Source organism: Conger conger, chromosome 16 (genome assembly GCF_963514075.1).
Source record: "Conger conger chromosome 16, fConCon1.1, whole genome shotgun sequence".
NCBI lineage: Eukaryota > Metazoa > Chordata > Actinopteri > Anguilliformes > Congridae > Conger > Conger conger.
The window spans coordinates 34,907,113-34,933,603 of NC_083775.1; the positions used below are offsets into that span (position 1 = coordinate 34,907,113).

General features: G+C 43.6%; 2 protein-coding genes across 6 annotated transcripts; one reads left to right on the forward strand and one right to left on the reverse strand.

Annotated features, from left to right (window-relative positions):
- The first annotated feature begins 1,070 nt into the window (after nt 1-1,070).
- On the forward strand, nt 1,071-9,981 carry jmjd8 (jumonji domain containing 8). 2 transcript variants are annotated; one of them, XM_061223531.1, is made up of 10 exons: nt 1,071-1,317; nt 1,885-1,994; nt 4,475-4,567; nt 4,663-4,711; nt 5,950-6,046; nt 7,254-7,322; nt 7,815-7,934; nt 8,167-8,234; nt 8,623-8,757; nt 9,584-9,980. In XM_061223531.1, the coding sequence occupies exons 2-10, from the start codon at nt 1,885-1,887 to the stop codon at nt 9,662-9,664; spliced, it is 822 nt and encodes a 273-aa protein (XP_061079515.1). In that variant the 5' UTR covers nt 1,071-1,317; the 3' UTR covers nt 9,665-9,980. The 2 variants fall into 2 exon arrangements, with proteins under 2 accessions (XP_061079515.1, XP_061079514.1); XM_061223530.1 differs by lacking the exon at nt 1,071-1,317 and adding an exon at nt 1,330-1,386 and having other exon boundaries at nt 9,584-9,981.
- A 70-nt stretch (nt 9,982-10,051) lies between these two features.
- On the reverse strand, nt 10,052-25,452 carry LOC133114283 (E3 ubiquitin-protein ligase CHIP-like). 4 transcript variants are annotated; one of them, XM_061223528.1, is made up of 8 exons: nt 25,231-25,452; nt 23,764-24,002; nt 22,052-22,250; nt 19,441-19,606; nt 18,432-18,519; nt 17,675-17,731; nt 16,620-16,736; nt 10,052-14,840 (listed from the first exon to the last, which is right to left on the reverse strand). In XM_061223528.1, the coding sequence occupies exons 2-8, from the start codon at nt 23,875-23,877 to the stop codon at nt 14,715-14,717; spliced, it is 867 nt and encodes a 288-aa protein (XP_061079512.1). In that variant the 5' UTR covers nt 23,878-24,002; nt 25,231-25,452; the 3' UTR covers nt 10,052-14,714. The 4 variants fall into 4 exon arrangements, with proteins under 4 accessions (XP_061079512.1, XP_061079509.1, XP_061079511.1 ...); XM_061223525.1 differs by having other exon boundaries at nt 23,764-24,062; XM_061223527.1 differs by having other exon boundaries at nt 25,198-25,452.
- Nucleotides 25,453-26,491: the final 1,039 nt, after the last annotated feature.

Consider the following 26,491-nt stretch of genomic DNA (forward strand, 5'->3'; position numbering starts at 1 on the left):
TCCTATGCCAAACTCTCAAAATGAAGCTTCGACAAATGAAAGTAATAATGTGAAAAGTATGAAGCTCTGAACTCCCATCTACTGCCAGCACTTAATGCTCAGCTCAGTCCCCACAGTATAACTCCAGGCTACTGTATGTAACAAGAACAGAGCAACTGTCTCGTAAAAACTAGTCTTAGGTTGGGGAGAGGGATGGATTTTTATATTATGGTATGGTGGTTCTGATTTTTTACTAATCTATTTAACAAGAAAACAAACTGTTGAAGTAAGATAAATGTTCAGATTGAGTCCAGGGTGGCAGTGCCTGAATTCCGCCACCATACTGCCAGCTGGTGGTGACATATTGTATTGCATCTTAATAGTCATTCAAATTAGTTAGGTTTCACTTTACAAATGATTGTTTTAATGGAGTTGCAGCTCTTTGCAAGCTTAATGACCCCAAACCAAAATACAAAGGAACACAACAAGGTAATAACACAGTAGACATATTGCGGGTAATATTTCAGTGTGGTTAATACGTTTTATAGGCAAACACTCCTCTTCCACTGTTAAATGGCGTCACTTCATTACCTTCTGGATCTACACCAGGTTTCACTTGGCACCATTTTCCTCTCCTAGGGTTTGACTATGCCCCACCCAATAGCAAACTGCTTCCTCAAGCCTTGGTTTGTATTTTGTTGGTTTTGCTGTTAACCCTGCCTAGGCCTGCCGCGAGGCTGCTCAGGCGCGATGCTATGGATTATCACATTGTTACATCACCCCCCTCCCTCCAAATGGTTTTGTCTCAATCGATCAATCAACGTCTCATCTTCCGACATTCCGAATACAACTTCAAAGCACCGCACCCCCAGCCCGGTTACGGTGAATGACATCACTCAGGTCACTGTTTTAACTATGAAAGCACAATTAAACAACATTTACTCGCTTTTTATCTTATATATCAGTTAAAAAACGGACCACGTAAGTCAGTATGACTCGCCAGTTGCCACCTCCACGCTGTAATTTCAGCCTCGGTACTCAGTGAGTGCAATTATCATTAAACGACGTAATCTCCGTCATGCACAAATATGCACTTAATTTCTGAAGCAGGTAGTTCGTTTTCCATAGTTTTGGTAGTTTAGTGATTAGTCACCCACGTTTCTGTACAGCCAGTTAAAAACGTGATGTTTCAAAGTATTTTATCGTGTGGGCATGTCGTAGTGTTTTCCCTGTTAAAATAAGTTTCCATCAATCAACCAATCAATACATTTTGATTGGGAAATAAGAAGCAGCATAAACGATGCGAGAAGAGGCAAATGCACCTGTCTCCAATGAAAGGTAAAAACACTTCTCACCTCCCTGGCCATGGATCAGTTTCTCAGCCACATGCATAGATGTGACAAATCTGTATGTTTGTTTGAATATAATACAATACTGTTATTTTCCTCTCAGTGAGAGGAACCTTCAGTGCCTTATGTCTCATTTATAAACTATATGCAGTGTAACGAAATTATACACATCATGAAAACAGAAGGAATTTTGAACCCCCAAATTCAGGGGGCTTGCGTCCAGAATTTGGTACCAGAGGTTTACTAAATTGCAATACCACGAGTAACCACCAGAGTTTGCGAACTCCTCAGAGAATAGCCTCGCAGTAACTGGTCCCCTGGCTGAGGCTGCTGAATGCGGATTTAGGTGGCGCTTGTCACGCGATTGTTCAGCGTGGCTGTCTCTGAGTGGCTGCGTCTCCGAGAGGCTGTGGGAGACGGGTCTAAAAGAAACTGAAAGAACTGTATCACGATCGCATCACTTGCGGTTCGGATTACTGAAGCGAACCTAAGACAAGTAAACGTATCGGAAATTGTAACTGACCAGAAGAAGCGTATTATTTTTTATTGAAAACAGATGGAATGTAATCCCGTGATTCCAGTGGTTTATATCCTTTTGCTGTGCCTACCGGTTACAAGGCTGTGTCCAGATGGTCAGAACTTGGTATCCGACAGCGATGGAGGGTGGTAAGAGCGCCAAAGCCGGTAACGTTGCTGCTAACGATTCGGGACTTTTCACCGCTGTATGTGATAATTAACGGCAATTATCTGCCAGGCAGGTATGGCTGATTTCACATGGATATTATAGTTAGCGAAATGTGTTCAGGACGAGTAGCCTACAGTAGGCGATATAGTCAGAAGTCGCTAATGCCGAGCTATCCGCTCATCAAATTCGTATGGGCAGCTACACTGTTTATGGCGATAGTCCGGTAACTCAGCACAACGGGAGGAAAGTGCGACTTCCTGCTAATAACATTTGAAGTCGTTATATTCATGTATATTCATATCCTTTTTTAAAAATATTTTATATATATAGGCTAATGGCATAGCTGCCAACTCTCACGCTTTCGGCGTGAGACATGCGCATTTGCCTGTTTTCACACGCACATGCAAATGCGTGTGTCTCACGCCGAAAGCGTGAGAGTTGGCAGCTATGTAATGGTGTAATGTTGACCGAGTTGAATTGTTCAGCGATTCTAACGTGCATACCTAGTGCTAGACTGAAATTAGTGTTAGCGTTACGGCGGGATCAATTCCGCTCTCGGAACTGTATTTATATACACACAGATAACGTCAATCAATATTCAGATTCTGTTGTGGGTTCCCAGGCCGACAAATTATCAGTCCAATTACAAATAAACAATCCAATTAATAAAATCAGGAGTAAAGTGTTGAATAATAGGCCTTTATTCCATCAGATGGAATCCAAGTACAAAAAAGCAGTGATCATCAGTAGGGCACAGAACAGCAAGCACACACACGCACACACACGCACACACACGCACACGCACACACACGCACACACACGCACACACACGCACACACACACACACACACACACACACACACACACACACACACACAGACACTCTCTCACACACACACACACACACAGACACTCTCTCACACACACACACACACACACACACACACACACACACACAGACACAGACACAGACACAGACACAGACACAGACACACACAGACACAGACACACAGACACACACACACCAAGCAAAATCATCTGAGCAGTCTGAGCACACACACTTTGCAAAACAGTTTCTTAAATCTCATTTTCGTGGCCTTGGTCTCTCCCTCTGTCTGGGTACGGCTACATCTTCTCCAGTCACGCCATAGTTGTTTTCTTGCTTCTGATTACACCTTCTCATCCATATCTCAGAAACCTTTAATCAACCCCCCCCCCTTAACATTTTACTTCAAGAAAACATTCTTTCCAGTGTTTTAAGGAGAAACAAATAATACAATTCAGTGCAAATATCATACTTCAGTGTACTTCTTCAGTGTTGTGTTAGTGCAAATTAGTACAGATACTGATACATAGAATAACATAAGATAATCATACTGATTCATAAAGTAAACATAGAATATCATACTGATTCAGAATAACATAAGACAATCATACTGATTAATAAGGTAAACATAGAATAACTAGGGAAAATATTCAATAATTCAGATTTTTTTTGGTATGTATTATTGCGGTACATACTTAGGTATTGTTTGTTTCTATGGTTGCAGTGTCATCAAGATACGTTTTCATGTGATCGTTTCAAATCCCTTCCGCCAGGTACTCTGAACATATTAAAAAGCAATAGTATGACCTATTGGCATGGCTTTATGATGTAGTTACTCCATACAGCCTATTCCCATTATTCAAGATGATATACCTTCACTTTTCATTTTAGAGATGTACTCACGTGAACACAAACAAAGTCAAATAGGGTCTGCCAACTAATCAATTTCATATTCATACATATGCTTGACATTACCTGATGAGGAAAAGCACGGGTGCCGTATTGGGAATGGGAGCGGATGTTCGGGTGAATCCCAGGCTGACGGGGCCCCCAAAAAATGTGTGCTGTAATTGTGCAGGGATGGGGTGGCCCTATATATTTAAGGGGCCCAAAATCGCTGGCAGCACCCAGTGGGTTTATTATTATTATTATTATTATTATTATTATTATTATACAAAGAGGGCAGTCAGGAGTTTCAGTGGCTTTTGCGCCGCATAAATTACAGAGGAAACGCATCAACCTTTTTTCGGAAAATAACATTCTTTATTTTTAATTCTTCTAGCGTGGGACATCATTGCATCCAGTTGTTTTATTTGCTATAGGCTAAGTCACTTGAATTGAAATGCAATAAAGAGGGGAAAATATATTTTTTGTGCAAACTGTTCTGAAATTTGCTCGATAAGTCAATGGAAACCTGGTTAACGTAGCTACGCACACAAATTTGACGAGCGGATAGTTTGATCGAGCCTTTTAAAATAACGGTTAGCTTTGCCCAGCTGTTTTCAGTTTAATCAAGGTGATATAATGGCTTCCAGTAGGCCTAACTCTGGTTATTCTGTAAGGATTTATGCTGAGTGTCACCTGTAACCAACTGTTGACAGATTCTAATTTTGCCTGTTGATATCTAATAAACAGGACTGTAGATCCAGACCATACTTTGACTGACGAGGGACCATGCAATGTTGACATCTGGGACGAGTCCCTGACGTATGCACAGTTCATCCAACAGTGGGTTCCTTCTAATGTGTATAGTGTGACATTTTAAAAGTTCCAGCTGAGGAGTTTTTTGTTTCCTGTTTGTTAACATTTATCTGTATTGACAGATATGCCTACTCCAAGCCAGTTATTCTGAGAGGGTTGTCTGATAACACGGTAAGAACTGCCTATCACAATTCGCCTTTGTGCTGGCATACTAAGGCGATGTTTCTACAGCCACTTCCACCCAACTGTTTTTTTTTTTCTGAAACGCTTCTTACGTTTGTTGTCTTAAAGTTCCTACGGAAAACCAACGTGTGATTCATGAAACGTGCGCAGACCTTGCATTTTGTGCATATCCCAGATGATTCTGATCTTACTTTTCAAGTTCCTGGTTGAATTATATTGAATGTTGAATTGGTTAATTTGTTGAACCAAGTGTTGTAGTGCTGGGCTATTACAAAAACCTGTTCACCTATACTGTTAGTAAATAGCGGTTAACCAACCCTGCTTTCTGCTTTGTCACAAGCCATCAACGACTTACCTGACCAAAATCTTTACCTTAACTTTGTTTGCTTATCTGCCTTCTTGCACCACCGTGTGGCCATAATATGCAAAACAGGAAGCACCTAAAAATAAATATTGTAATGCATAAAAAAAGCAGTTGGTGGCCCTAGTTCACTCTAAGAATAATAAATTATATATAAGAAATGTTTACCTTAGCTGTTTATCTTGCACTCAAAATATGACCATAATACCATTATACTGTACAACTTGAAATTGAGGTAAAATTATTCAGTGGGAGAAAAATGTTCTTCAAGATTTCTTTTTCCATGAAAAACACATGTATCACAATTATTGGTACCCACTAGTAATTCTTATGAACACATTTTTTAAAAATTAATTGATTGTAATTGACCAATGACCAAGGACTGGATCTGAGAGAAGGAATTGTCACAGATCCCTTGTTATGTGTTCTCCCACCCCATCAAACCCGATACGAGAAGACTTGGTGTTATGGTACCACAATATGGTGTAGCACCATAGATTATATATGTGCATTTAATGTTGCTTAATGCAGGAAATATTTGACAAATGAAGTGAAATTTATCCAGCATGTTTGTTCATTAACTAAGGGTGCCAGTAATTCAGTAATAATAAATCCTAACATCCCTAGTGTATGTACTGGAACCATACTTTCCTCAAGGGTCCACATCGCACTTGTCCCTGTGTTCGCTTTGCAATTCGTTGTACGTCGCTCTGGATAAGAGCATCTGCTAAATGCCTGTAATGCCAAGTATCTACTGCATTTTCCATACCCATTTGGGAATGGTATGGAAATTAACATTTTCAGAGGGAGTCCTCATTACATCTGCACTGTGTAGCACTGTCATCTGATCGTGTGTCTTTCCCAGAAATTCCGATTCCTGTGCTCCAAGGCCAATCTGTTGCGGAATTATGGAGAGAAGCTGGTGAGACTCAGCACTGCCAACACCTACTCTTACCAGAAAGGTCAGTTGGGCGAGGACAATTATCGACCGTAGACACCGTTGATTTGTACAACTTCAGCTATTGGGGATGTAGCCTACGGTATGTCAAATTAAACGGATGATCACTGAAACAAACAACATCCCAACTAGATAGACTTACCCATTGTTAAGCTATTGTTGGCCAATGTCAATTCCACACTGTGTCATATTTTAATTTTATTTGGCTATACAGTAAATTCAATGCGTAGGCTAGCTTATTAATTCAGATTTCTTGACTCACTGGGCTAGGAGTTTGCTAGCCACCTAGCTACAGTATTGCTACAGCCAGGCAAAAACTGCAGCACACTAGTTAGCTAATAGCCTAATGACTGTTGGTAGCCTAATACAATAATGTAACGGACTCACTGTCTTCCATCGTCAGATGTTTGGTCACAGTGGGCGAGTCATCCGTTTTCTCTCTGTGATGCTGAAAAAAAACAGCTCAAGCTAGGTTTTGAAACAGCTGGTAGCTGGTTGACCAGTTCAGACTAGCGCCTCTGATGACATGGCTTGGCTGGTTGATCAGTTCAGATCAGCTCCCAGCTTGACATGGTTTGACCAGCTCAAGCTATGTTTTGAAAAAACTGTTAGGTGTTAGATAAACTACCAGCTCATACCCAGGTATAGACCAGATTATGGCCCAGCTTGACCAGCTCAATTTACAAGCTGGCATAGCTGGACTTTACTGTACTTTACTTTACTGAGTTATACGGCATTTTAACTCGCTTTTTTAAAGCTAGGATTCCTCTGCTATCGTAGGCCTAGCTACATGCTCTTAATTTCACCTCCAAAACTAGCAATCCGTTATGGCGTTTTTGCATTGCCACATAAAAATAGACACTTCACTTTTTTTGTCAAAAACATACACAGGCACATACCTGAGGAACAGATCTCACCAGCTCATTGGGAAACCACTGCTAACACAGCATTATGACTGAAGAGAATGTAAAACATGTTGCGGATAGATTGTATTACACATCCGCAACTTTTACTCGAAAGAGAAACCCAGATCTCGTACAGCATGCCTCAACAAATGCATCAGCTGTCCACCTTTATTTAATCTTTGCAGAACACTTTCCCCGTCGACTCCTTAAACATTCACCTTCGGCACTCTGACTGAATCCGTGACGTTTGTTTATTCGGTGTGTTGCTCACTGTAACGGAGCCCTGCCTGTATCCCCTCTCCACAGTGGATGTCCCATTCCAAGAGTTTGTGGAACATCTGCTGAGACCCCAGGCACTGGACGCCTTGGGCAGCGGTCAGTTTTGGCGATGGCTCTTATTTTGAAAATATTTTCTTAACTTCCTTGTTGTGAACTCTAAGAGGTTTCCGTACTCCAGCTCTAACCCTGTCACAGAATGTTATGAGTGGAAACGGCTGCTTTTAAAAATCTAACGTAAGGGAGACCATATTACCTGCCTCATAGCTCTTAGCCTAGAAACTATCTCTGAAACTAAGTCTGAATTACCGTCTGGTTTCGGCCTGTAGTGGCCTCTTGGGCGGCCTGTAGCGTAGTGGTTAAGGTACATGTCCCAGTCATGTACCTTAACCACATGCAAGGTCGGTGGTCCGATCCCCAGTGTAGCCACAATAAGATCCGCGCAGCCGTTGGGCCCTTGAGCAAGGCCCTTAACCTTGTATTGCTCCAGGTGAGGATTGTCTCCTGCGTAGTCTAATCAACTCTACGTCGCTCTGGATAAGAGCGTCTGCCAAATGCCATTAATGTAATGTAATGTATCCTTCCTGACAGATACCCTGTACTTCTTTGGAGACAACAACTTCACGGAGTGGCAATTACTGTTTGAGCACTACCAGGCTCCCCGCTACCTTCTCCCACGCACCAGTGGGGCATACAGCTTTGGCATTGCAGGTAAAGTTGCAATTACTCAACTGGAAGGCTCTAATCACTTTTAAAGGGATTAGAAATTTATTTTACATTCTACTTCCGGTGGTTTGCAGTGTAAAGCATGCTAATATACTCTCCCAAGTTGCTGGATACCAGCTTCTGTGCCATGGAGAGAGGGATCCATTCTGATCAGCTGAAGAGCTTTCTCTCAATCCCTCTCTCTCACTCTCTCTCTCTCTCTCTCTCTCTCTCTCAGGTCCTGGAACTGGGGTACCCTTTCATTGGCATGGCCCTGGATACTCTGAAGTAATTTATGGCAGAAAGGTAATCCCCTCAAGAGACAAGAAACAGTTCCGGGGTTTGTCTGGATCTGAAGAAAAGTACACTTACTTATTAGGTTCAGCAAAGGCAAAAAAAAAAAAAAAAACCTGTATGAAGTAGGAGTAGGTGCCAAAATCCACAGAGGAAGTATAACACAGGTAATGGCGGAAATATCTATAATACGCAAAGGCTGTTTGGATACCAAGCATTTTGAGGCGTTTCCTTACTCACTCAACCTCTGATTCCATTTGATATCATCCGTAGAAGTGAAATTGTGTAAGACAACACAACAAGAATATCATGAATTAAAAAGGGGGAAAAAACAAAACATTTTCAGTTATTTGTATTAAATCTGTGTATTTGATCTAACACCTTCCTTTGATCTTCCAAGCGCTGGTTTCTGTACCCACCTGACAAAGGGCCTGACTTTCACCCCAACCGCACCACCCTGTCCTGGGTCAGAGACACTTACCCCTCCCTTCCACCAGAGGAGAGACCCATAGAGTGCACCATACGGCCTGGGGAGGTCAGTGAGAAACCCGTCAGTAGTTAGTCATGAGTACTTCCAAAAACAACAACAATCATGGAAAACAACAATCATGCCTCAAGTGATTGCACTGTATATTACTGTGTAACTAATGACTGGCTGCGTTGAAGAAAACATTCCCTCTGTTACACTGGAATCTCAGTCCTTGTTATTGACTGACAATCACACATGCCATACACTGTAGGAAAGCTTATACTTTCAATCAGAACAGAATGAATTGATTTGAATTAAAGTGGCTTTAAAAAGATGAGTTATTACGGGTGGCAGATATAAGTGTCTACCCCCACTTCCGATTTTATTTATTTATTTTCTCAATCGGATAATTCAAGACAATAATCGACCACTAAATCTTGAAAGGGATATTGCAAATACTGATGTAAAAACCAGTAGTAAGACTGTATATTTAGTCCACATTTAGTAGCAGATTTTGACAGGAGAATGATGTAGTATAATTACACAGGCATTCCTCTTGTTTATTTTGCTGTTCAGTGAGCAGCATTTTTCAGTGATGTATTGGATGTATCATTGCAGAAGCGACTGGACAAGGGGTATCTGTATTTTACTCATTTGTCATGTTCTGGTTAATAATAAAGACAGAAACCAGAGTTTGTTGCTTCTCCTCATAGTTTGGTTGCAGAAGCAGTAGTTGCTGACAACATGGCCACAAGGGGGCTTGCATGAGGGGGTTAAAATCACTTGGAGAACATAACCTTGCTTTTAGGAGGAACTTGTTCATCCCTGGTAAACCGTAAATGCTCTCTCAATATCGGCCAAACTGACCTCTGACCCCACCCCCCCCCCATAGGTGCTGTACTTCCCAGACCACTGGTGGCATGCCACCCTAAACCTGGACACCAGCATCTTCATCTCTACCTTCCTGGGCTGACTTCCCAGGAACTGGAACACAAACCAGGCCAGGCCAGGGATAGAGGAGGAACCAGGAAGGATAGGGCAAGAGGACGCACTGTCCTGTTTATGAAAGCAAGTGTAGTATCTCAACTCCAAATAGTTAGTAAACTGCTACTAAATCGCAACTCAATTGACAGATTTTGTGTTTTTGATTTTGTTGAATACAAATCTATATTTATGGCCTCCAGCACAAACCGCCTAGCCAAAATCTCAACTCAACGATCCAATCAATTGTATGTCCTTATCGAACCATAAGAAGAACTTGCGCTATTAAGAGAATAAAATATTTATGATAAAATTAAGGTTTTCTGCAGTTTCTTTTCTTCCTCCCCTTTCACATAAATCACAATCAAGAATAAACACGTTCTTGTTCATCATGAGTTGTCTTTATTGGGTCACTACATTTAATACTAGATTCCAGAACAGTAGTGAAGGGAACTGAACTCAGCCATCTGACGAACCCCAAAACGTACGCTTCCTGGATGAACACATTTCAGACGGCTTGCATTTCATCACTGAAAACAATTTCACTGCCGATTTAGAGACTGGATATCGGAGGATACTTGGGGGTGTGCGTTGATAGACTTACTGGTTGTCAAAGAGGATGAAGTTAAATTTGTTGCAATAATTGTCAGCAATATTCTACCATAAACGGTTAAATATCATAGATACATTTATTAGTATAAATGTACAAATCGGTATCAAATAAATGTGAACATTAAAACTCCTACAGTCAGAAGGAGCTTAAAAAAATTTGACCACTACTGGAACTTAACCTTCCTGCAGCTTGTGTTGTGGTGAATAGGAGTGCTGCAGTAATGTTTTTTTTTTGTTTTTTGTTTTTTCATCGCAAACTACCAGCTTTACGGCAGTGAACATACAGTAATGCTACGCGCTAGCTGGGACACCTGTGCTGAGACTGACAACTGTTGATGTGACTGAAATGTTATTCCAGTTAGCTAATTTAACCCATGGGACGAAGGTGAGCCACAAACACTGCTGCTCATTAAATTAACACAAGAACCTGGGAAATCTACCTCACTTGCTCTGCCAAAGATCAGTGTTGAGTGAAGTAACTGAATCAAGAGATCAGTGTTGAGTGGAGTAACTGAATCAAGAGATCAGTGTTGAGTGGAGTAACAGAGCCAGAGATCAGTGTTTAGTGGAGTAACTGAATCAAGACATCAGTGTTGAGTGGAGTAACTGAAAGCCAGAGATCAGTGTTTGCTCAACGAATCTACCCAGTCTTGGGAAGACTGCAAATTTGACTGCCACTCTAAATGTAAAGGATATTATACATTCAGCACTGATGTGATGTGTCAAGAATCCCATTAAGATCAATTCTGCAATAAAGAAAGCCTGTTGAGTGGATAGAAAATTGGGGAATTGATTGTCTATGCACCCATTATTACGTGGCAATCAATTCTACGTATTCTCAAAAATTTCCAGAATTGCATTTAGAAGCAAATGTAGTCACATCTGAAGTGATGTGTCTCTTGTATCCCCAAATGGGCACCTCGATCCTTAAGTACTGAAGGCCGCAGTCAATCGCTCCATTGAGAACTGAAGACGCATGAGAACAGTTTCAATGACGGGAGTAACAACATGAAAAGGGAAAGAGTAGATCCTGGAGCGTTTTCAAGGACGTACCAATTGATTGAAGAAGTAACACCCATCCACATCAAGAATGATGACAAATAATGACAGCTATAATAACAATGTAAAGATCATTCCAACTCAAGTGGAGTCAACGGCACTGTAACGACAACCAGTGACAAATTATATCGTTGGTATTTTCCTTCAATCCAAATTTAGAGGGTGTCACACTTGATGCCACTATTCGCAGAACATAATCGTTCATCAGTGTGGATGCTCACATCGTTATTGTTAGTTATAGTTCTTGTTGTGGACGGGCCTTTCAGCTCCGTTTAAGCATCAGTGATCTGCAGGACCCGCAAGGTCGGTGGTTCGATCCCCGGTGTAGCCACAATCCGCACAGCCGTTGGGCCCTTCAGCAAGGCCCTTAACCCTGCATTGCTCCAGGGGAGGATTGTCTCCTGCTTAGTCTAATCAACTGTACGTCTGCCAAATGCCATTAATGCAATGTAATGTAATGCTCCGGGTTTCCCTTTGTCGAGTAACAGTGTTTCATAGAGACAGCAAGGATTTCAAGGGCAAACGGTAGCCGTCCCTGGTTATTCCTGCGAGTCATCGCTGGAGCCGATAACAGATTGTTGAGAAGGGAAGCACACTCAGTGACTAACGGCACACTAGCCTACATTCTGCAGTGGAGAGCAGCACATCAGGGCGGGGGTGGGAGGCGTGACGGAGAACAACAGCACGATGACCGCCACGGAGTCCATGACAGTGTTTCAGACAACTCACTTGTCCGGGGCAGCAGCAGAATGAAATATTTCAACACAAAACAAGAGCACCACAGAGCTACCTTTCATCTGGACATGAGTCACTATACTGGGGTCAGACCTGGGCACTCAAGACCTGGGCACAGGGTGCAGCCTGTGAGAGAATGGTGATGGTAGAATTAAGAAAATTTCCGAAGCCTTAAAACACACACACAAAATAAACTATTAGCAAACACACAAATGTGGAAAAACCAACCAGTACCGCACAACACCAATGATCAGAGCTCACAAACGAGTGTCCTGTGTGCCAAACCACAAAAGTTGGCAAATCACAGTAGCAAAAATGACCAATGTGGTTCTAAATAAATTCACCCATCCAAATCATTCACACCCAAACCCAACAAGCAAAACATTTCAATGAATTATCAAGTTATTTGAGGGTCACTTAAATGCATTGTCACCTTCTGTCACTAGATGCTGAACTAAATTAAATGGAAGAATGTAGTTTATAATTTTACCTTTCCTAATGCAATAGCCCTTCTACAATCAGTGTGAACTATACATGAAGCCAAAAAACAAAAAAAAAAAACAAACAATGTCCCTTCTGCATTCACCTGAAACAGCACAGCACATCTCACAGGGATAGGGGACAAGAGAATCAGGCTGCATGTCATTTCCTCGCCACACGCTTCTCGTTTTCACAGTGCAGCAGGAGCCAAGCCTTTACAGAACTTTTGAAATCAGATTCAGTCAGAAGTTCAACAGAGATGATAAAGGGCATACTTCAATACTACTACTAGGAGGTTTTAGTCCAGAACTGAAATCCTTAGCCGCAGCCATCAAAGTGGTGTCGATCCGATTGGTTATGGATTACGTTAAAGTGTAGACCAGTGTGGTAAAGATCTCCTGCTCTGGTCATTTCTACAGGCAGCACAGACACACTGACCCCTACAGACACACGCCACTGCTCAGACATACTGACCGCTAAAGACACACATCACTGCTCACAGACATACTGACCCCTAAATACACACACCACTGCTCACAGACATACTGACAGCTACAGACACACGCCACTGCTCACAGACATACTGACAGCTACAGACACACGCCACTGCTCAGACACAATGACCTCTAGGCACACACCACTGCTCACAGACATACTGACCCCTAGAGACACACCACTGCTCACAGACATACTGACCCCTAGAGACACACCACTGCTCAGAGACATACTGACGGCTACAGACACACACCTAAAACTGGTTGAGTCAAACAAAAGAAGAATTTTAAAACCAATGGTCCACAGCTAAAATGATTACTCAACAGCCTTGAGATGTCAATATGAAAACAAGGGACAACTGCTAAAACACAAGGACACAAAGGAGGCACCACAAACTGCAATCCCAGCATGTTTTTGTTTTTGATTTAAAAAAAAAAAAAAAAGGTTTTGAAACTGATCAAAATGTGCAAGACGCTTATAAATCATCTTTTCCTCACATTGAGCAAAAGTACACCCACATTTCTATACACGCAACTTTTCCTCCATGACATTAGACGCAGACCTGGGTCAAATACGAACTTACAAATACTTTCCTAAGCTTTAATGAGCTTGTATGGTGTATTTTATGAAAAAGTGCAAACCCCTCCTTCTGGTCCCCTCGGTTGGCTCAATTACACCAGGCAAGATTAATTGAGCACAGAAAAGTATTTGAATTGTGTTTGACCCAGGTCTGATTAGGTGTGCTTAAATGTTCATGGTCAATAAAACCAGGAGGAGTCTACAGACCACTTTAGACTGGACCCAGGATTCTGAATGCTTGGAACCCATACCTCCAGTACAGTTCCATCAGACATTTCCTCCACATTCTTGTAGGACAGGAGATATGGTTAGACCACCCTTCTACACTCTCTGGATGAGCAGGCAGTGTAGGACAGGAGATGGTTAGACCACCCTTCTACACTCTCTGGATGAGTGGGGAATTGTGCTATAGTGTGAACCGGCTCCTGTAGTTTCCCACCCGGGCCTGACCCACTGAGCTCTGCTGTTTTTTATAATGCAACGCCATTAAGGAAAGACTGACAATCTGCAGACTAAACAAGCATTGCAATGTGACAAGTTTCAAACAGAAGAGGAGCCCACACTCAACTCTGGGGCAACAGCAGTGCCCTCATCTCACCCCACAGTGCAAATCCAGCACAACATCCAGTACTTGCTGCTTCAATTCGACAGTACGACCCAATCTCCAAACATAACCATGCAGTCCCAAACACAAACACACTCGCGTACAATCAAAGCAAAACCATCAAACTAAAATGGAGGACGGTGCTGAAGGCGGCAGCACCGCTGCAGAGGGAAAGCTTTTTATTAGAGGCAACCGTGAGGATACGAGGGAAGAGGTGGGCAGTGTGCAGGCCAGAGAAGAATAGAGGGAGGGAGGGAGGGAGGGAGGGAGAGATAGAGAATGGCAGGAGATGGTTGTAGTTCAGGTTTTTGGCAGTCCGTCTCCTGGCTGACATGCTCACCCGGGAGGGTGCACTCGTTTTGCTTTGTTTGTTCGCTTCTGCTTTCGTTTAAGGGTCCGCCTCCCGCCAGGCTTTTTCTCTTCTTTTCTTTTTTTTCCCCCTCTTCTTCTTTTTCCTTTTAGAGAAGCTCAGGGGGTTTCAGTAGTCCTCCACCCAGCCGTTCTCCAGGATAAACGAGTCTATCACCTCCTTCATGGCCAGGTTGGGGATCAGCTGGTCTTGGGTCAAAGGGCTCCGGGTCACGGGGTCAAAATGTCCAACCCGCTAGAAAATAAAAATAAAAATAAAAATAAAGTAAAGTAAAGTAACAATACTGTCCAACCCACTAAAAGAAGTAGTAACAATAATAACCAGCCTGATAGAACCAGGAGTACCAATACTGTCCAACCCTCCAGAACCAGGAGTACCAACACTGTCCAACCCTCCAGAACCAGGAGTACCGATACTGTCCAACCCTCTAGAACAAGAAGTAATAATACTAACCAACCCACTAAAACAAAGAGTAACAAACATTATGATGTGAGGAACAATAAAGAAATATTTTTTAAAACAGCGCTCATATATAAATGTTAAGGTAAACATCCTAGTGGCAAATCCAGAAATCCAGATTCAACCCAACTGAAACATTTTCACCAAACAATTTTATCTGAAAAAAAAAGGGTGTGCTGTATGCATGCACGCATATAAGCTAGCTTAAATCCATAAGGCCTTCCAATCGTCAGGTGGCCTGTGAGGTCACCGATTGGTATTATTACCGGTTTACTGATTTTAATGCCATGCTGTGCGTGCCAAAGCCTGCCTGCCTCTCTCTCTCTCTCCCTCTCCCTCTCCATCTCTCTCTCTCTCTCTCCTCTGACTGGTACCAGCACACACTCGTGGTGCGACTTCGCACCTCTAAGCTGCCTTAGATGTGAACCATGGCTGCCAGTCAAGGTAACTAATAATAGTGTTCCGCCCGGCACTCCAGCTTTTACCCTAACCGTGTGCTTCTGCTCAAATGCTCAGCCAAAACCAAAAACGTCAAGCAGCACTCGTTTTGTCGACTATTATTGCAAAAAAAAACGCAGTCCCTTTTTAGACTTTTCATGCCTTTTAGCAGGTGGACTTCATGTCGTGTCACCTTGCGAAAGCAGAAGTGGAACGTCACCAGCGGGACTCCCAAGGTAATAAACATTTTCAATCTAATAAAGTTGCTTTAGAATAATTTATTTCTGAACAGCACTGTGCAAATTCACGGATTATCCAAATGGTCCGTAAGGATCACTCCTGCATGGCTATGCTGCTGTATGGCTGGAACGCATCTTTTTCAGAGCTGAAAATTTGACTCAGGGTTGCCAGCGGCAGTCTAAATCCGCATTTCTACGGGGGGGGAGGGTCAACGTTTTTATTTCTTCTTTGCTCGCTCTCTTCACACTGAAAATAAAATCCATTAAACGCAAAATCTCATTTTTGCAGCCTCACTCAAAACCGAACCACACAGAAATCTGCACCTATCAGGGTCTGTGTGTGTGTGTGTGTGTGAGTGTGTGTGAGTGTGTGTGAGTGTGTGTGAGTGTGTGTGTGTGTGTGTGATGAGTGTGTGTGTGAGTGTGTGATGAGTGTGTGTGTGAGTGTGTGTGTGAGTGTGTGAGTGTGTGTGTGTGTGAGATGAGTGTGTGTGAGTGTGTGTGTGTGTGTGATGAGTGTGTGTGTGAGTGTGTGTGTGTGTGTGTGAGTGTGTGTGAGTGTGTGATGAGTGTGTGATGAGTGTGTGATGAGTGTGTGTGTGTGTGTGTGTGTGTGTGTGTGTGAGTGTGTGTGTGTGTGAGATGAGTGTGTGTGTGTGTGTGTGTGTGTGTGTGACTCATCCCTAATGGTACACTCTGCTGCTGCTCCTGCAACTTCACCTGCAGATGGGAGGGTCCAGGCCACACCTCCAAGAAATGTAACCAATCAACGTGTTTTCAGGGGGGGGTGCTGTGCTTTGGTTGGTGCTTTGAACGACATCTCCCGCCCTCCACAATAATATCGTTTCAACACAGGAGGGAGAAATCGCAGCTTTACCTGCAGGTGCTCCTCGATGTCTTTGCGGTCGTAGGTGATGCCGCTGGGGGTGATGCAGGGCTCTCTCATCAGCTCGAAGCTGATCTTCCCGCACAGGTAGTCGGGAATCTCCCGCTTCTGCACAATTGGGGCACAAGCAAAGAGCCGTGAAACAGAAGGACTTCGTCCGCTCCCCGGCTGGGCTCTGCCGCCACCCGCTCGACCGCGCTACGCCGGGTGGAGTATCTACAACAAAAACGGTAAAACGGGAGACTCCGAGCTTAAAAGACCGCTGAGCGAACATCTACCGAACATCTACCGAAGGTCCCTGAAGGAGGCTGAAGGCTGATTTATGCTTCGACGCCAATGTGTCTCGAGACAAGGCGTCTGCTGACTTTTCTCCGACAACGTTCACCGTTTATAGCTCAGCTGTGTTACTATAGCAACCAGCTTTCTCCTCAGACCCGTCCAGCTCTCGAGCTAGCCGTGTAAACAAAACATCTTCATTCACAGATACAAGTAGACAAGTAAACTACTGTCCTTTTTTCTTCGTTTCCGTCAACCAACCATGGCTGTGAGACACTTCTGACGGGCGTCTGTAACCCTAAAAATGTGTAGGTACAAGACCCGTCGCTTCATGTCAAAAGCGTCAAATTTGCCGCAGACATGTTGCACGACACTTTGTCGCCGAAGCATAAATTGGCCTCACTGGGAGTCTCCATCAGGAGCGGATGAGTGACAGGCCTCCCCATGGAAACCACTCTGATTCACTCTCAGCCCAACCCAGCCTGTCCACGGCAGGGCCTCTCCTGAGCCTCCAGGGCTAACTCTCCACACTTTAGACCAGGGGTGCACAACAAGGGCCGATCCATTTCAGGATTTCATGCCAACTTCTGCTTTTAATTATCAAATTAGCTCAGTCGTATCTGGATCTGACTTGTATAAGCACCAGCTACAGCTGCAGACTGCAAGTGTATCCTAAAGATTTTTTACTGTGCTCAAATACAGGAGTGAACCAGCGTAGTTTATAGAGCCGTCAGAAATCTAAACAAGAGGTGTACCCGCTGTAGACTCACCTTCCTCTTCTCATCCACCTGGGAGAATAACTCCTCCATGTCAGAGAGGTATTTATCCTGAGGAGAGAAAGGTTCAGTCACGCACGGAGAGAAGGACATCCACGTCAACGCTTACGGCGGACAAAAAGCATTACGGGGGCAGCCTGTAGTGTAGTGGTTTAGGTACATGACTGGGACCCGCACAGCCGGCGGGCCCTTGAGCAAGGCCCTTGACCCTGCATTGCTCCAGGGGAGGATTGTCTCCTGCTTAGTCTAATCAACTGTAAGTCGCTCTGGATAAGAGCGTCTGCCAAATGCCAATAATGTAATGTAATGTAAAAAGCATTCATCTTAAAAATCCCGCACCACTAAAAACCAAAAGCTGAGTACTACTACTGCTGCTGTCATACAGTGCGGTCTGTAAGTATTTGGACAGTGGTACGACTTATGTTCTTTTGGCTCTGAACTCAGCACATTGTATTTGAAATGAAACAATACATGTACTTACATTCATATCGGGTGATGCGTGTAGGAATCACATCCCTTTTTATATGTAGTCTCCCCATTTTAGGGGGGCAAAAGTAATTGGACACTTGGCTTCTCAGCTGTGTCTGATCCTTAGTGCAGGTATAAGAAAGCTTTCAGGAAATAGTCTTGATTCTAGGCTTATGATTGCCTTTGGAGTCTGTTATTGGAGTTTGTCAATACGAGGCCCAGAGCTCTGCCGATGACAGTTAAGGAAGCCATTATGAGGCTGAGAAATAACCCACAAACTCACGTGTTTAGACTGGATCTTGGCTAACTCTTTCCTGCTTCTGTTGTCCTCTGACTCGTCCTCCTGCTTTTCCCGCCAGTTGTCCAGCTCCCTGAGGAAGCCAGGGAAGATATTTCTGCATTACCGCTAACGCCACAGACCTCACCCTGCGCTCTCTCGGTCTGGAGCATTCACACACACACACACACACACAGCCAGCCTGTGCTCTCAGTCTGGAGCATTCACACACACACAGCCCAACCTGTGCTCTCTCAGTCTGGAGCATTCACACACACAGCCCAACCTGTGCTCTCTCAGTCTGGAGCATTCACACACACAGCCCAACCTGTGCTCTCTCAGTCTGGAGCATTCACACACACAGCCCAACCTGTGCTGTCTCAGTCTGGAGCATTCACACACACACACACACACCACACACCACACGCGACACACGACACACGACACACGACACACGACACACGACACACAGCCCATCCTGTGCTCTCAGTCTGGAGCATTCACACACACAGCTCAGCTTTGCCAGGCCCTGGCACTTCACATCAACAGGTCTGAAATCCCCCTTTCTTGCACAATGATGGGAGAACAACAACAACAGTGATAAATAGACTACAGCCATCTCCACACTAATACATGGCACTCTGGGGAACCTAAACAGCAGATAAAGGCAGCAGAGGTACTGTACGTTTCTCAAGAAGTACCGGTAGAGCCTTAGGAATGTACAGTACATCTAATCTGGAGGACACAGCAATGAAGTAGAGTTCTGATTGACAGTGCTCATCTCATCGATACCAATCCTAAGTGAGCTCCATAATGTTTGGGACAAATAATTGTTTTCCTTCTTGATTTGGCCCTGTACTCCACAATTGTAGATTTGCAATCAAACAATTCACATGTAAAGTGCACACGTAAACAAACCTAAAAATAAGGATTACATTTAAAAATATATATATACAAATAATAACAATAAATGTCAGAGCTCACTGTTTGTCCAAGCTCAAGAGAAGCCACTCACCTCTCCTTCTCGGCCAGGATGAGTTTGGTGAGATAGGCGTGCAGCTCGTTCTCCTGGTTAATGCGTTTCTCCTCGATGTTGTTCCATCGCTTCTTCTTGGCTATCCTCAGGGCGCTGGGGATGTCGTCCCCGAAGTTCAGCCGCTGCTCCTTCGCCAGGTTATGGGCTGCCAACGCAAAACAGGAGACGCTGTCTTCTATGATCAGACGGTTTTACAGAATCGCTGCGATTTATAGGCCAGATGTGTCCCTTTCCAAAACTGACACTGTGGCTGCCTGCACAGGCTGGGTCACGGGGACCTTTGAGTGGTCCCAAGGGCTTACTCGGTGCAAAACATAACTTTGAAAAGGAGAGCAGATGGTTTTTAATGCTCACACAATATTTTTTATAACTTTATGAAATGGGGGGGGGGGGGGGTGGCTGGGCAGAGAGGGTTCCAGACAGGGATGGGCTTGGCCGCTCTGGAAACAGAAGACTATCTCAATGAGGCTCTCTCTCGGAGAAAAGAAAAGTGCAGAAAGTTCCAGAGCTCTGGATGCACGGAGGGACTGCGGCATGGGGGTTAAGTTTGCTGTCCAAGATTTGCTTTAAAATGCAAATGCAAAGGCACAAAAAAGGTAATTCTGTGGCCTACGTAAGAGCATAAATCACGAAGGAGTGACGGGTAGTAGAGCAGACAACTTCAATAGGCTGAGAGGACAAGGTGCTGGGCTTTGGCTTTACTGAATCACAAAATTAAAAACACGGGTTCCCTGTCCCTTAACTTTTCTTAAACGTTTGTTTTCGTATACAACATGTTGTGCATTGCTAGGTATAGTCCAGCAAGTCTAGTCTAGTCTCGTTAGAAGGAGCCATCAAAGGAGCCATCAAATATCTGATTGTGCCAACTGGCAAGGACAGGAATCTGGATCCCAGGGCAATCCAGAATCTGTATACTTCATTGCACTTTCTCCCAGCATTTGACAACTACTTTTAAAATGTGTATGCCTATACGAATAGTACTTCAGGCTACGTTAAGGTCGGAGTATCATCCAAAACTTCCAAAGAATCAAGAGGAAAGTATGAAAATGTCAACAACAAAAAAATATGCTAAAAAACGGATTCCGTGACACCCGTGACTTCTGTGACAAACATTCAGCCTCAATAATTACATCATGAAATCACAATGCTTTTATTTCCATTTTAAAGGTCCCATGTCACACACCTCACCAGCGTTTTAGTTTAGGTCCTGGTATCCATAAGAATATGTTTTTTTGTGGTTTCATGTACCAAAAACATTCCCTATCCAGTTTTACATTCTCCAGCGCCTCTCATGAGCTTCACCAAGAACAGGCTGTTTTAATGACTGTAAGGGTAATTTTCTTAATTGATTCTTAATTGACAATGTGTGTTAACAAAGACAATCACGTGATTACAAATAATCTTTTAGTGATAATCCTTATTACTATTCGACCACTTTCTGAATTAAGTGCTTACTAGGAGTCTTTCTCTGTCTCTCTCCAGCAGACAGACAGCCTTTGACCTTAATGTCTCTGCTTCTCAGCTAGCACATTCTGGTCTTACAGCAAGATCAACAAGGGGTATTCAGAAGACAAAATACTGATAAATGTTCGTGGCCAGCTTCATGTCTTTTTGGTTTGGTAAAGCCCCCCCTTCTGGAAAAGTGTGTATAAGAGTCTTACTATGTCTGATTCCAATCAGAAAGCCGGTACGCTTTCTCACTTTCTGTCATTTCTTTGTAAATAAATACGAAAGTTAAATAGAAGAATAGCTATTGTTGTGTTTTTACTGGATCTGTTTCATCAGACGATGCTCACCTGTGATATCTTATTTGTGCATGTTAAGGAGGGAATTTTCCCCGCAGTGTCTTTAAGGCTCAATGAGATCAATGAACTGACTTTCTAATTGGCTGGCAAGCTCCACAATGCAATGAACAGAACAGCATGGACATATGCAAATGAGAAATGAGTGCATAGTTGTGACATCATAAAGTTAGGTCCAAATGGCTCATTTAAAAGCACCTTTTCTGAAACGGATTGCATGGAAAATACTGAAATACGAAAATATTATTTTGGGAATATTTGTATACTTTCACTTTGGTGTATTGATAAAGTAGCTGCAGTGCGGTTAGGGGGCACAGTGAGGGCTCTACAGTAGCTGCAGTGCGGTTAGGGGGCAGGAAGTGGGCTCTACAGTAGCTGAAGTGCGGTTAGGGGGCACAGTGAGGGCTCTACAGTAGCTGCAGTGCGGTTAGGGGGCACAGTGAGGGCTCTGCAGTAGCTGAAGTGCGGTTAGGGGGCACAGTGAGGGCTCTGCAGTAGCTGCAGTGCGGTTAGGGGGCACAGTGAGGGCTCTGCAGTAGCTGCAGTGCGGTTAGGGGGCACAGTGAGGGCTCTACAGTAGCTGAAGTGCGGTTAGGGGGCAGGAAGTGGGCTCTACAGTAGCTGAAGTGCGGTTAGGGGGCAGGAAGTGGGCTCTACAGTAGCTGAAGTGCGGTTAGGGGGCAGGAAGTGGGCTCTACAGTAGCTGCAGTGCGGTTAGGGGGCAGGAAGTGGGCTCTACAGTAGCTGAAGTGCGGTTAGGGGGCACAGAGTGGGGCTCCAGGCCTGACCTCTCTGCAGGTTGCCGATGGCCTCGTCGTAGTTCTCCATCTCCAGGTGGCACTGGCCCAGAAAGAAGTGGGCCTTGACCGACTGGCCGTCCAGCTCCAGGGCGTGCTTGCAGTCCGCCAGGGCCTTGCCGTACTGCTGCAGCTTGACGTAGCACAGGGCCCTGTTCGTGTAGTACACCGACACTGACGGGTTCCGGTTCTGGGGGAGAGACGGGAGAGGCCATGTCTTTTTCACGTCAACTCTTTCAGGATTCAAAGACAAAAAAAAAAACTGACCCAAAAGAAAGACCTTTGGAGCACATTCTGCAAATTGCTCAGGTTCAGGAACAAGCTGTAGGGCCACCATGCTTGAAGGCATCTCATCATCAGTTTTGACAGACAAATGTTTAATTTTCTTCTTTTCTCAAAGGCAAATGCAAACGTGTTGGTTAATATGCAGCTGAGGAAGATGATGTTAGTGGTCTCGGCCTCGTAGGGAGGGGCTCTACTTCCCAAACCACTCTGGCAGCATGCCACCCTTTCTTCAGTATGACTTGTATTTGGAAGCGCACCCACACAGCCACTATCATGGGGAAAAAACAGCTATAGTCCACTGGAAAAAACTTCAAAGGGGTAGGGGGTGGGGTTCATGTGTGGTCAAAACCTGTTTTCTGGGAACCATTACTCATACTGAACACGCAGAGCTCACACTTTTACTACGCAAATGGTTGCAATTCCACCAACGTCCACTCATTAAGCCTTCTAATTACTAACTGGGTACGGCACTTTTTGTTTCCCGTATGATCTGCTCACCTATTCTGAAACTTGAACTTGGTGGTTCAATCCCTGGTGTAGCCACAATAAGATTGCTCCAGGGGGGATTGTCCCCTGCTTAGTCTAATAATAATAATAATAATTTGTTATTTAGCTGCCGCTTTTATCCAAAGTGACTTACAGTTGATTAGACTAAGCAGGGGACAATCAACTGTAAGTGTAATGTAATACCGGCATTTTTTAATATTCAAATTTTGTGTTTGTTTTTCCTACTTTCTCTGGCAGCCAACGGTTTCTTTCCATGCGTTTCCGTATGGTATAGCTGATTAAGATGAATCCACCATCGTGAAAAATGACGAAACAATTTGCCAACAAATTTACACTACTGTTGCATTTTGAAGTGTGGATTCACAAGAGAAGAAGACAAAAATGTAATGAATACAGGATGGAATTTTTAGTAGCTATATTACTGGCCATCTACTTTTGCATGTTACATAATATCTGTTGTTACACTTCATTATTATAATAGGTGACTGTAGAACAATGACTTTAATCCTTTAATATACCCTGCAACATCACACCCACTTCAGTTTTTATCAGAATATGCATCATTACAAAAACGAATACAAAGTGTACGCATGTGTGTACGCAAAAAAAAGTCGACTGCGAGAAAATACGTGCAGGTGAGCAAAATCTCTTTTTGTGCGAACATTTTAGTGTAGAACCTTTACTATAGCAAAGTTTTAAACATCAGGCCCCAGGTGAAGGGAATTCATTGTGGAATTAACCGTTTCAGTTATGAATGAATAATTCGTTAGTCAGCTGACACTTTACTCTAAAGTGACTTCCAATTGATTTGACTAAGCATGAGACAATCCCCCCCCCCATAGTTGGCAATCCCTGCTCCAAGGTGTTCCTCAGGGTCAGAGGACTGCCCTACCCCTCCCTGCGGTACTCACGATGGCCTTGCTGTAGCAGACGGAGGCGTCCTGGTACTTGCGGCTGAGGAAGAGGCGGTTCCCCTGCTCCTTCAGCTCCTGCGCGGAGGCACTCTTCTCGGGGCTGCCCGCCATCTTCTCCGCCAACCCCTCGGCGCCGGCTCCGCTCTGCTTCCCTATCCTGCTCCCCGTGTCTCCGGCTCGGCACCCGCCACGCCCTCCCGCGATCTCAGACCGAAGTCCCACCTCCCCCTGCAGGACTGGCGACAGAGAAGTGGTCACCGGGAAGGACCGTGGACTGCACACCCGTGTAAGATCACCTGGAGCACAAGTGCAAGAACACATATGCAAACATGTGACTAGCTAATGACCACAAGGAACAAACCATGCGCATATGGTTCCTTCATTCCTGCAAAAATGCACGTGTCTCCTGTAGTGCGGCAAACCCACCTTCTTTGTGTACATTGATGTAGCACGTCTGACATTTAACTTACTCCGCATAGATACAATCAAGCAACCCCCGTGTGTTACCATGCATTTTTATCAAATTAAATCGCACATGTCAGTGGCCAATAACGTTAAAATAAGTTACTGGGTAAATTACCCTGCAATCTGGCCATTCGCCATATATAAATACACTCTCAGACTGCAGCTACCTAGTTAACTTTACTGAACTCGCACGCAAGTGGCCAAAGGTAAGACAGGGAAACAACACTTCAAATCGACACATGGAATAATGTTATGACTGACTGACATCGGTGTCATCGGACTCTTATTTTAACAGTTAACTTAGGTAGCTAACGTTCGCTATTGAACAATACAGCCAGTCAGCTAACGTTAGCTCAAAACACAGTTGTTATAGTTGATTGTGTTACTATCTGCCAGGTAACGCTAGGCAACGCTATTCTGTAACGTTAGCTGCTCGCTTATGTCTCCCCGACCAGACCGTAAACAACAAGCAGCTAGCTAGTCTGTGTTAGCTAGCCTTGAAAATCCACGTCTGTTTGGGTTCCAATTTTCTGTGAAATCAAAACGACAGGCTATTTGGCTATGCAGTATAGCCTGATATTAGCTAGCCATATGTTATCGATAGACTATGTGTAACGTAGCAAGCTAGCTACTGGTTAACGTTCGTTGGCAGGGTAATGTGTTCGCTAACGTTAACTAACTACCTAGCATAGAGGAGTTAACGTTACTAGCCTAGCTAGCTAATGTCTATTCAGAAACTGGCGAGAAAACTAAGATACTGCTACACAGTCTACACTAGCGTGCTAACGTTTGCTAACAGAAGAAATTATTAACAGACCATCCTGACCTACCAACCGAAGTACGCTAGATTGGAACACAAAAAAAGTGTCTTCTTTTCACATCTAAAACAATTTCTCTTCCACTTTGCAAGGTCAATAACTCAAGCCTACAGGGTCTAAACCCCTGTTTGAAAACAAACACCCTTACCGAGGTTGCTTCTCTCTCCTTCGCCTAACTTACTGTCAATGACGTGGTCCCTGAGTCTTGGCCTCTCAAATGTCTCTCCTTTCTTTAGCACGTCCTCGACAAAATTATGCGGTCAGTATCTCGCACACTGAAATACAAAATTGTATTTACTAGACTTCATTTTCAATAACTTAGCTATCATTATCGTTGCCAACAATCAGACACAACATCTCATATCCGTGCTGTGTGATGACGCAACTGCTGTCGGAGGTTCTCGGTAAAACCAAAGCGGAGTCGGAAGTGCGTTTGGGCAAAAACCTGTGGCAAAGACGAAGCTTAATCAGACGATCTACAGTCACAGTATATGATGCACATTTTTTTGAAACTCAAAATGCTTTATTGGGAGGAAACACTGGTGTTAATATTGAGAAGGCGCATAGAAACACAAACACAGAGATGTTAACTTACTAATAATATACTATATATACCTATGGCAACAACTATTGACAAAACGACAACAACAACAATATTATTATTATTATTATTATTATTATTATTATTATTATTATTATTAGCTAATAGCGTTAATGATAATGACGACGATGATGATAATAGTAATAACATATTGATTAAAAACATGATAATTGTTCTGTTATATTCCAAGGCTCCCTCTTGTGGTTGACCTTTTATGCTGTATTACAATGTGCATAGTAATTTTGCTTCGATCTTGCGTAGCTACAAGGCTGTTTTTTGATTGGCAGATTAAATACTTGCACTAAGAAGCTGGTGTACAGGTCTACCTAATAAAGTGCTCAGTGAGTGTATGTACAGAAGTTTGGAGTCATTGTCCTGCTGGACAATCTACCTATGCCTTCCTAGCAGAGGGAACCAGATTTCCTGGTACTAAGTTGAATTAATTGTGCCATTGATCTTATAGTGCTTGCTTTTGTTCATTGTGCTCAGTAAGGGCTGTCTTCGTACCACCCTTCCCAAGGGATTGTTGATATAGAGGTGCCATTCTATGGTTCATTTTGAGACTTGGTGACCCCAAGATGCAACCAATATTTGCAATTCTTAAACTGTGATACTTGGGTTACTTATGGCCTTCCATGGGGATAATATGCACATGCGCCCTCTTTCTGGTAAGTGTGCAACCCTTCCATAGTTTTACACCTTTTTATTATTTCCCTTAAAGTCCTAAGTGGTATGTTTAACTGTTTATGCATTTTCTTTTGTACGCATTACTAGACTAAATTACCACCTGTTTCTTCTGAATTGACAGTTCTTCGGTTTTCCCATGCTGATGGTTGACAAA